At 66.8% G+C, this 10,785-nt stretch overlaps 1 protein-coding gene across 1 annotated transcript; it reads right to left on the bottom strand.

The window, feature by feature from the left end:
- GATA2 (GATA binding protein 2) lies at positions 2,081–9,661 on the bottom strand. Its single transcript, XM_018038432.1, has 6 exons — positions 9,487–9,661; positions 8,561–8,837; positions 7,530–8,171; positions 6,067–6,212; positions 4,115–4,240; positions 2,081–3,750 (listed from the first exon to the last, which is right to left on the bottom strand). The coding sequence occupies exons 2-6, from the start codon at positions 8,787–8,789 to the stop codon at positions 3,451–3,453; spliced, it is 1,443 nt and encodes a 480-aa protein (XP_017893921.1). The 5' UTR covers positions 8,790–8,837; positions 9,487–9,661; the 3' UTR covers positions 2,081–3,450.

Below are 10,785 nucleotides of genomic sequence, written 5' to 3'. Positions count from 1 at the left end.
GAGCTGCAAGCTCTGGACTGAGGCTTGGGGCCCACAGCAGGGCCCCGGGGGTTCTGGGCTCTGCTCTGACGCCCGGATTCTGAGGTCCGGGCTCAGGGCCTCAGGCTGAGTTCCCGCAGATAGGTGCTGAGTTCTGGGTCGGGGGTCAGGCAGGCTCTGTGCCCCGCGCTTCGGGCAGCGCTTAGTCTCCAGGCTCCAGGCGGTGGTCCTGGCCTCTGGGTGGAGGGCCTGTTGGCCAGAGGCTGGGCGGAGTCGCCGTGCCACTCGCAGTCTGGAACGCCCTCTGCTTGGGAGCAGGGACTCTTGCTGTCTTGTGGGCCGGGCAGCCCCCAGACCAAAGCAGGGCCAGGCGTGCGTGTGCGCTCCACGCACCGTCCAAGTGAGACACCCTCTCCTGTGGTCAGGAGCCGGGGCGCAGGTCAGCGCCCTGGGAGGGGAGGCCAAGCCCCACAGCCGGGACGGGAGCTGCTGAGAGCCCGCCCTGACTACACAGCGGGCTGTTCCTGCTCCAGCGAGGGCGCGGGTGGAGGGCACAGCATGGGCAGGGGTGGCCTGGGTCAGGGCCCCAGGCAGGCACTCCCTTCCCTCTGTCCTGACTAGGGGGCTGCTCATCTGAGAGCCCCAGCAGGCACCCGAGCCCGCGCCCTCCGGCCTGTGGTCTGGGCTGAGGAGGATAAAGGGGAGCTTCCTGGGCAGTGGACGTGAGGGCCTGGGAGCAGGCGGATGGCCGTCAGATACACGTCGCCAGGGACCCAGGGAGCAGAGACGGTGGGGGTCAGGATCATGGACGGTGAACAGAGGGACTTAAGGAGGAATGTGGCCTCGGGGAGATCTGAGATCCTGCTGGTGAGAGGCAGCCTTGGCCGCAGATACCAGGGCCGTGGGGAGTGAGCAGGTGATGGGGGCATCAGCGTCCCTTGCGAGTCAGTGGCCATGACCACCCAGAGGTGTGTGATCTTGCGGGGATCGAGGCACTGATGGTTAGAGACAGGTGTTCCTGGGGACCTGTGAGGCTGGTCCCCCACCGCTGCTGCTGCTGGGGGATGAGGGACACTGGTCACCGGGGACTTGGAAGGGAAGACTCGGCAGTCACCTGTGTCGAATGTGATGACTCTCACTGGGCAGTCGGAAGATTCGATGGCAAGGAGGCCCCTCCGCGACCAGGGCCAGTGCTCCTGAGGCCACCGGAGACGAGGGACCGAGGCATTGCTGAGAGCCGCTGGTGCTGGGGCAGCGTCGGCCTGCAGACGCTGGGCACGCACGAGCAGTCAGACCCGCCCCTGACTAGGACAGTCCTGATCGGTGACCCCGGAGGCCGCGCTCTGCGTGACCCGAGACAGCAGTGACGGCACGGTGGTGGTCGGGAGCAGGGGCGTCGGCAGCCAGGCAGCCCGGGCGCAGACCCTGCTGAAGACGGTGCGGCCTGGGTGGTGAGAGGCGGTTAGGAGCCCTGACTGGTGAGCAGGGCCTGCTGCCGGAGACACTGCCGAGCAGGCAGTGACGGGACACAGCCCTGAGCAGAGGCCTGGAGGAAACCCTGGTGATCACGAGCTGGCGATCGGCTGCTAGGAGACCGACGTCTGCAGCCACAGGCTCTGATCAGCTGTGCCATTGATCAGGAGTGTCAGTCATGATGACTGTCCCCAGTAACCAGAATCATGGATTAGAGAACAGCACTCAGTGACATCAGCAGTCAGAGACACCGGCGATCACGTTTGCCGGTAGACACGGACACCGGTGAGCAGGGAGCTCAGACACAGGAGCTCGAGGATGGCAGGGGGGCGCGTCCCCCTGGGCTCTCCCTGAGCCCCGCTGAGCCCTTAGGAAAACGGCCAGCACGTAGCTAGAGGGTGCAGAGCCCACAGCCTCCCTGAGCCTCCCCCGCACCCACTGAGACCCCGGGACCCCCACCCGGCAGTGAGGAAGTTCAGGTGGCGCAGTTCAGGGGAGGCACAGGGACCCGTGTTCCAGGAGCCCCTCCGTCTGAACCCCAGGGCTGTAGGACCAGTTCACTCTTAACAATCCCCACACCCAGGCGGGACTCAGGAGCCCCGTGAGCCCATGAGGCAGGCCAGAGGCATTCACAAAAAGTATTTTATTATTCTTAACAGTATTCACTTTGAAGGAATAGGAAGAGAGCATACAATTTTTACAGACAATATATAAATGTTGTACATAATTAACAATAACTTAGTTCACTAATCCAAAATAAAACGAGCCAAATAAAACATAAAACCAGAAAATACTGCCGATCCTCCTTCTTATGCGGATACTAGTACAAAATAAGTTACTTCCGGCTGTGGTGCCCCCTATTGCACTCGGCCTACATCAGCACAGTCCTCTTCCTGGGCCGGCCCCGGCCAGCCGCCGCGCCCGCTGCGGCCGCAGACTCTCCGCCCGGAGACTCTCCGCCCGGACACGGTTATGTACAGCTGTACCTTGGGAAGGGTCCAGACACCCACAGCGTGGCACAGCGGGAGCCTGGCAGCCCCACCTGCTGCGTCAGCCCCCCGAAGCCTGGAGCCGCCCCGGCCCCCGGCCCCCATCCGAGGCCGGTGCCGTCTGAGAGTCTCTCCAGCCACAGCCTTGGCTTGTAGGTTTCCCTTTTCCCCACAGCAAGGGCTCCTGTGGCCGCGCACAATGACTGGACCCAAAGAGTTTAAAAAGGAAAACTCAGCGAGTTAAGCTTATGCAGGTTTTCTCCTTTTGGCTTTATACGTTTTTCTTTTGCGTCAGTGTCGGAGAAGAGGGGGGCTCAGGGGCTAGCAGAAAAAGGAGTATGTACAGGGTGTCCCTGGCCGAGGCGGCGGCAGCGGCTCGGGGCCGAGGAGGGCACTCGGGTCAGGCTGGCTCCAGCCTCAGGACCAGAGAGCGGTGTGGGAGACGCTTCCCCTCTCAAGAAAGCGCTTCCTTCCTGTGACCCAGCCCTGGCCTGGGAATCTGCACAGGGCCGCCCCTGATTGTCTCTGCCCTCCGGGGCCTTCAAGGCCCCCCTGGAGAGGCTCAGCCCAGCTGGGTTCGGCGCTTGCAGAGGGGGCCCAGGTCCCCCCAGAGACCTGCCCCCAGAGCCAGGCAGGCGGGCTGGCCACGTGGTGCTCGGCCCTAAGAACCAAGTCTCCCCGTCCTCGTGAGAAACCTGAGCCAAATCAACTCTGCCGCCTGCTCCCCTGCCTTCTCCGCGGCCCCCGAGGGTCCCTCGCCCGCTCGTGTCTCTTCAGAGTTGTCCTTCACGCTTACAGTCCTCGGTGGAAACCCCTGCCTGGGTGTGGCCAGGCCTGCTTGGGAGCTGCTTCACAGTGGCGGCCAGGGCGCCCTCAGGTGAGGCCACGCGTGTCCAGCTGGGCGGGCAGGGGCCGCGGTCTCGGGGTGGGCCGGCCAGCTGGGCACTGGGTCCCCCGCGCCCTGGGAGCGCCGTCCCCGGTGTCCGTCCGTCGGTCCGTGGGGCGGTCCCTAGCCCATGGCGGTCACCATGCTGGACGGGTGGGGGTGGCCGAAGGAGAGGCTGGAGGAGGGGTGGATGGGCGTCGGGGTGGGCAGGATGTGTCCGGAGTGGCTGAAGGGTGGCAGGTGGCCCACAGGCGCCATGTGCCCCGCCAGGGCGGCGGCGCTGAAGGGGGAGGCCTTGTCCTGCACACACCGGGACAGCTCCTCGAAGCACTCGGCCCCCTTCTTGCTCTTCTTGGACTTGCTGGACATCTTCCGGTTCCGGGTCTGGATGCCTTCCTTCTTCATGGTCAGAGGCCTGTTCACCTGGGGGGCCATGCAGAGCTTTCAGAGGCTGGAGCTCCCCTCCCGGCCAGACCACAGCCCCAGCCTGGCCGGGGGGCCCCTCCGCAAGGCCCATCGGCCTCCAGGGCCTCCCCACACTCCCTGCCAAGAAAGGCGCCGGGAGGCCACTGCCCCCGCCCACCGACCCTGCAGAAGCCCACCCACGGTAGGCTCTGCTTCTGAGCAGAGAGGCCCGGCCATGGGGGGCGTCCTCCAGCAAGCCGCCCCCCTCGTGGGAAGCCCTTCTGGCGCTCGCTTCCCAAGCCAAGCCACGCTGGGGCTGGCAGCCCAGGCCGCTCCCCGCAGCACGCAGCGGGTCCCCGGGGAGGGGCGGGGCGCGACTCACATTGTGCAGCTTATAGTAGAGGCCGCAGGCGTTGCACACCGGGTCCCCGTTGGCGTTCCGGCGCCATAAGGTGGTGGTGGTGGTCTGACAGTTCGCACAACAGGTGCCTGCTCTCCTGGCGGCCGACTGGGGGGCGGGGCAGGGCAGGGTCGGCAAGGTGGACTCCCATGGCCCCCCGCGACCTCCCTCCAGACCCTCACGCCACCCCTGCTCCCTTCCCCCACCCACTGAGCCCAGAAGCCTCTGCATCTCAGAATCGGAAACCTAAACCGTCAGAGAACTTCAGACTAAAGTGTTCTCAGAACCAAACGGGCTGCAAGAGCTGCAAGGGAAAAGCAGCCGCCTCCCCCAGCCTCCCCACCCCCCCCCGCCCCCGCCCCGAACACGAATGCCACACAAGGGAACCAAGGCTCGGAGAGGGAGCCGGTCTAGACGGCTGGCCCGTCCCCTTGGGCGCCTCAAGCTGGGGCTGTAATTCCCACGAAATACACAGTCCTGGGCACATCCAAAGCCCCAGAGCCAGAGGACAGGGCCCTGCAGCTGCCCAGGGCAGGGAGGGGAAATGCTCAGCAGTCAAGCTGCACGCCGCCCAGCGCAGTAGCCACTGACCACGTGGCCATTTAAATACAATTGAACGACAGTTTAAGCAACTTAGAATTACAGTTTCTTCAGTCACAGCGGCCACATTTGAGGGGCTCCCTAATCACAGCACAGCTGGAGGCGACCACGATGGATGGTGCACGCCCAGAAGGCGTCCATCGGTCACAACTTACTGGACAATGCTGACCTACCTGTCCAGGGCCCTGTCCCCCAGTCCCCAGGGCCCTGACTGCCCCCAGCCCCTCGGGGAGTACAGGACTGACCCGGAGCCCCGGACTCCTGGAGGAGAAGGCAGCGGCAGGCGCCCCAGAGGCAGGGTGAGAGGAGCTTCACCCCAGAAAGCAGACACCCTCTCCAGCCCCACAGCAGCAGTACATCCCAGGAAACAGCAGCGGGCGGGTGGGCTGGGGGCGGGGAACCCAGGCCAGCAGGGGCAGGCGTGACCCCAGGCCCCAGCCTGGTCCAGAGGGGCCAGCCTGCAGCCCCGGGCGGGGAGGGGTGAGGGGTGAGTAAGCAGCCGGAGCTGGAATTCTGACTCAGGGGCTGGCCTCGCATCCTCCGCCCGCCCGGGCCCTCACCCCGCCCTTGCTCCAGGAAAAAAAACCAGGGGCCCCGAATCGGCAAGCGATTTAAGCCTCCCTCGTAAATCACTTCGCCCTGAAAAAATATATTTATTATTCTTAGCATTTTACGCATTATTTGCAGAGTGGAGGGTATTAGAAATTTCAAAACAGCCCAGCGAAAGGCAGGACTGAGCCGAGGAGAGAGACTGAAAACCCTCGGAGTCCGGAAACAGATACGCGAAGTTTCCTTATCTTTGGGCTGCAGATGTCCGGATAGGAAACTCCGGCAGGAGATCCGAAAGGGCATTTTTTTTAAATCACTCAAATGAAAATACACAGTATAGGTGACTCCATGGAAAAATAATAAAGGGCAGGTTTTTTTTTGGTGGTTGGTGTGTGTGTTTTATTTAAATAAGCGCGAGGAGACTGTGTGTTGGGAAGCCAGGGAGAGCAGCCCCGGGCGACAGGGAACATGACTTCACGGCCCTATTTTTAAAAGTTTAACAGAGGCCAGGGGACGGGACCTGGGCCCCTGGATGCTCTGCTCTGGTGGTGGTGTTGGGGGGGAATCCCTGAAGGTACCAGGCGGGCTGCCCAGGGAAAAGCTGGCCTGGAAAGAATCTAGCCTGAAAAGCCGGGCTGCCCCAACTGCCAAGCAAGTGCTTCTCATGATAAAAGACTGCCTGCATTTGAAGGCTTGTTTTTGTGTGTGTAATTGACTGCGGGCTCGGCCCAGGTGACGCTCCGCCCCGGGGGCTCCCCCACCTCCAGGCCCCCCGCTGCTCCTACCAGCCTCCGCTTGGGTTTGATGAGGGGCCGGTTCTGCCCGTTCATCTTGTGGTAGAGGCCGCAGGCGTTGCACAGGTAGTGCCCGGTGCCGTCCCGCCGCCACAGAGGGGTGGCCGTGGCCCCGCAGTTGACGCACTCCCGGCCTTCTGCAAGGGGACGGGGGACACAGGGTCACGCTGCTGCAGGGGCCGGTGGACTCTTAGCTCCAGCCGGGCTGGAGAGGGACCAGGAGGTGGGATTCAGAGGGCAGTGGGCCCCGGGGGTTCTGCTCAGGGCACCAGCTCCAGCCGGGCTGGAGGCTGGGCCGCCTCGAGTGCCTCTCTCCGCCCCGTCCTCTCTCCCCAGCTGCGTCTGCCTTTCCTGGGTCCCTGTCCCAGGCCCTCAGATTCTGCTCTCCATCCCCCGTCCTCGGTCACTTCCGTCTCTCTCCCCAGCCTCCCTTGCCTTCCGCCGAGGCCCTGGACTGGGATGGAAGTTGCTGCTGTTTCAAACGAAGTAAATAATCAGCCCTTTCGGTTTTAGGCTGAGCGCCTTGCGGGTGGCTCCTGGTGGTGCTATTTTGTTTTGTTGTGAAAAGACCATCTGGAAACCAATTTGGGAGAAAGAACTACTTAAAAGGCCAGCGAGCTGGTCGGACGGGCTCCCCGACATAGGTCCCGAGTGGGCACGGGCGGTGGCCTCAGGGCGAGCTGACCCTGCACGTTTCTCCGCACGGCCTTTAAATCGGCAGCCCGCACGGGCAGGAGCGTGTGGCTTCTGGACTCTGGAGCGAATGTTCTACAAGTGACCTTGAAGGGAAGGAGGTGAGGACGGCGGGAGCCCCACAGCAGCCTCGGTGTCTGCTCCCCAGCTGGCTGTCTCCAGCCAGTCCCCTAGGCCAGGCAGAGGCAGCCCCTGACCCCCGAGCAGGGAGGGAGAGGGAAGGACACGCCAGGGGGCAGGGAGCGCTGGTCCCGGGAATTTGGCCTCGGGGGAATTCTCCCCGAGGAGCCTGGGAGCCGTGAGATCCCTGATTGAGTGGCAGATCTAGGTTCCTTATGGGTCTGGAGCCCCGAGGAGGCAGAGGGCCCCCAGCGCAGCACCGTCGCTCACGGACACACGCGTCCGAGCCGCCACACCGCGCTGCCTACACCCAGCGTTGTCTCTCACACAGTCGTGAAAACGTTTGCTTCAGATTCAGGGAAGGGATGCGGGACCCCCAGGTGGGCAGTGGCCCACCTTGGAGGGGATGGTAAGCAATGGGAACAGGAAGCAAACTCTGGGGCCACCAGGAGCACCTAAGGTCTGCGGGCGCCTTCTCCCCAGTTCTGGGGACTCAAAGATAGGTTGGGGGCCATCAGGCATGGACACCAGCCACCCCTGGGTCAGAGAGACCCGGGCCGCCCCCTCCCCTGGGTCTCAGCCCCCACCCACCGAAGCGCAAGCCCTCCCCACTCCAGGGAGGCCCTGGGCCCTCGCCTCACCTGAGCAGGAGCGGGCCTTGCTCCTCTGCTTCGGGGTGAAGCTGGAGGCCGGGCCGCCCAGGAAGCCTCCGGGGTGGAAGAGCCCACTGCTGTAGTCGTGGGCTGCGGCTGGCACATAGGAGGGGTAGGTGGGGATGGGGTGGTGAGTGGCAGGCTGGGTGCCCATGGTGGCCAGGCTGGGACGCAGGGGGCTGCCACCTTCCATCTTCATGCTCTCGCCCAGCGGCACCTGGTACTTGATGCCATCCTTGTCGTCCCCCCGGGGGGCGGCGCTTCCCCCTGCCGAGGAGGAGGCTGGCGAGGTGGCCCCGGTGGTGCTGGGGTCCGGAGACACTTCCTTGGGGGGCGTGGGCGGGAAGCCGAAGAGGTGGGTGCCCGAGTGGGCTGCGGTGGGGGTCAGGGAGGCCACCGAGCCGCCGCCGCCCCCGCCCCCAGCCCCGGCCCCCGGGTACACAGACAGGGGCCCCCCGGGGCCTCCGGCGGCCGAGGGGTGCAGGGGTGTCTTGGAGAAGGGGCTCACGGTCCAGGGGTTGTGGTGGTGCGCGGCGGCCGCGGAGAGGGCTGCCTTGCCCCCGTCCAGCCAGGGCAGCCCCGGGCTGTGCAGCAAGTGTGGCCGGCACATTTGGCCTCCGGTCAGGCGGGCTGCGGGGGGAGGGAGCGTCAGGGTGCGCCGGGGGGGAGCCAGGACGCCCCTCGACCGCGACCCCTCCCCAGAAGACAACCGGAAACATAATACCCCAGCCGGCAATTCACCAGGCACGTCAGGCCCTGAAGGACTAGTGGCAAAGAAGGAGACGCTGGACGAGACTGGAGGGGCCCCTCCCCCCGCAGGCCAGCTGGGAACAGGCAGAATCCCCAGGGGCCCCGGAGTCTCCCCAAGAGGCCGCTGCCCACTCCTTTCCCGCCCCGATTTCTCAGCGGCCCCGACTGCTGCGGACCCCACATCCGGGAAGCAGGCAGCGGGCCTCCCCGCGTCCCGCGCCGGGCGCTCGGCGTCCGGGCTCCTGGTCACCCTCGGGCCCGGGGCTCACCGTGTGCCGGGCTGTAGGAGACGCGCGCGCGCGCGTGGGCCGGGTTGGCGTAGTAGGGGTTGCCCTGCGAGTCGAGGTGGTTGAAGAAGACGTCCACCTCGTCGGGCGGCAGCAGCTGCGCCGGCTCCATGTAGTTGTGCGGCAGGCCCGGGTGGTGCGACTCGGGGTGCTGCGCGTTCAGCACGGCGGGGTGCGCCATCCAGCGCGGCTGCTCGGGAGCCACCTCCATGACTGGCGGCGGAGGCGCGGGGTCTGCGCGGAGGCGGTAGCGGCGCGCCTGCACGACGGAGGGGGCGTGAGGGGGGCCGTGAGGGGCGCCGCCGCGGCCGGACACCCCCAAGCCCCGCCGTGAGGCGTCCCGCGCGCCGCTGCGCCCGAGCCGAGCTCAGCCGCGGACCAGTCCCGGGTGGGAGGAAAGCCCAGAGCTCAAAACGAAAGGAGGGGCGCGGGGAGCCGGCTCAGCCACGCACGCTCACACGGTGACTCGGGTACCCAGAGCCACACACTTCTGCGCACGGGGTTACACGCGGGGACAAAACCTCGGCACCAGTGACCCCAACGCACGTAGAGAGCCGCACTTTAGTCACCCCCCATCTCGCCCCGCACCATGCCACCCCGCACCATCCCTGTGCATAAACACTGTAAAAAGTTAAAGCCCGGCGCCCGGGGGGGCCCCCGCGGGGCGCACGATGCTGGCGACACTCAAAACTACTCTTGGCGCTGACCTCGCCCCCCCAGACACACACACGCGCGCGCGCGCAGCCCCACGGGCCAAGCGCCAGCCCCACGCGCGCTCCCCGGCGACACAAGCCGAACTTCTCACCGAGGTTCCGCACAGCGGCCACCCGCGGCCCGGCCCCCGCAGTGACCTCTCGGAGCCCGGCGCGCCCCAAGAACCCCCGCCCGCTCTCGCAGCCCGAACTTACAGACGCAGCGGCGCGGGAGGGGCGCGGCCTCGGCGCGGGCGGCGCGGGCTCGGGGACGGCGCGTCCGGCGGGCCGGAGGGGCTCACGGGGTGCAAGCGGGGGGCAGCGCGCGCCTCGGCCTCGGGCCCGCCCGGCTCCGGCCGCTCCGCATCGTCCGGCCGCGCTGGCGCCAGCTCGCGGCTCCGGCACAGACATGAAGCGGGGGCCGCGCGCGCCTAAGAAGCGCGCGCCAGCCAATCAGCGCCGCGCGCCGCCCAGCCTCCGCCCCCCATTGGCCGGCCCGCGGCTCCCGGGCCGCGGACTCCGGACGCGCCCGCGGGCCGCCCCCCGCGCCCGCCCGCCCCCTCCCGGCGGCCCCTGCTGCCGACGCCCCCCGCCCGAGGACCCGCGCCCCGCGGCGGGCTGCTGCGCCCCTTTCTCCGGGCCCGCGTGGTCCCCCTACCCTCCGGGCCCTGCTCCCAGTAACTAACCTCCAGCCGGGCCCCCTCCCCAGGAGCCTGGGCCGCGCACCCTCTGGGCGTTCGGTGTCCTCTCCAGGGGACCCCAGTCCGTCCACTCTCTCTTACCCCGCTCCTTTACCACTGAGCGTGGTCACGGTGGTCCAGCTACCTCCCCAGGCCGTTCCGGCCCCCAAACGGGGGCTCTGGCCAGACCGGGGCCAGGGAGTCGGAGGCCAGCTGCGGGGCAGGAGCAGCGAGGGGCAGGAACTCCAGGGCCCCCGTGGGCACCTGGGCCTCGGGCGCTTAGGGCCGCTGGACCCGGTGGAGGTGGCCTGGCTGGGGCTCCGGGGAGGGGGAGGGGGCGCCCCCTTCCCGGGCGTGGCCTTCGCAGACCGAAGGGCCGAACTGCCTGGGGCGAGGCCGTGCAGACCCGGACTGGCGCCGGCGCCGGCTCGAAGGAGACGCCTCGGGGCGGGAGGAGGCATTTTCTTCCTGGGGGTGGGGTGGGGGGTCCCTAAGGCGGCCCCTGGGTAGAAGGAGACGGTGGTCTGAGAACTAACCTCAGCCACCTGGAACTGCTCTCCACAAACGTCCAGTCCGGGGATGCAGCCGTGGGTGAACCCGGCCCCGCGCGCCGCTGTCTTTGCTCGCTCCCATTGTACAGACGGGAGACCGAGGCGCCCAGGGAGTGGGTCGGGAAAAGGAAATTGGGGAGGGGGCCTGGAACAGGTGCGGGGGTAACGGGGAGTCACCGACGTCCTCCAGCCCCTCTCTCCTCGCTGGGCCCACGGCCCTCGGGGGTAGACGCCCAGAGGGATGCTAGGTGGGCCCGCGGCGGGAGGGAGGGCCGGGGTCCCGG

Source organism: Capra hircus, chromosome 22, assembly GCF_001704415.2.
Source record: "Capra hircus breed San Clemente chromosome 22, ASM170441v1, whole genome shotgun sequence".
In the NCBI taxonomy this organism is placed as follows: Eukaryota; Metazoa; Chordata; class Mammalia; order Artiodactyla; family Bovidae; genus Capra; species Capra hircus.
Note: the sequence above shows the minus strand (reverse complement) of the source record. Positions and strands in the feature narration are given on the sequence as shown.

Coding starts and splice junctions, on each gene's coding strand:
- GATA2 (XM_018038432.1), bottom strand. CDS start 8,789: ATGGAGGTGGCTCCCGAGCAGCCGCGCTGGATGGCGCACCCCGCCGTG. Junction 8,172..8,560: donor CTCCTACAGCCCGGCACACG/GTGAGCCCCGGG, acceptor CTCCCCCCGCAG/CCCGCCTGACCGGAGGCCAA. Junction 4,241..6,066: donor TCAAACCCAAGCGGAGGCTG/GTAGGAGCAGCG, acceptor CCCGCCCCCCAG/TCGGCCGCCAGGAGAGCAGG.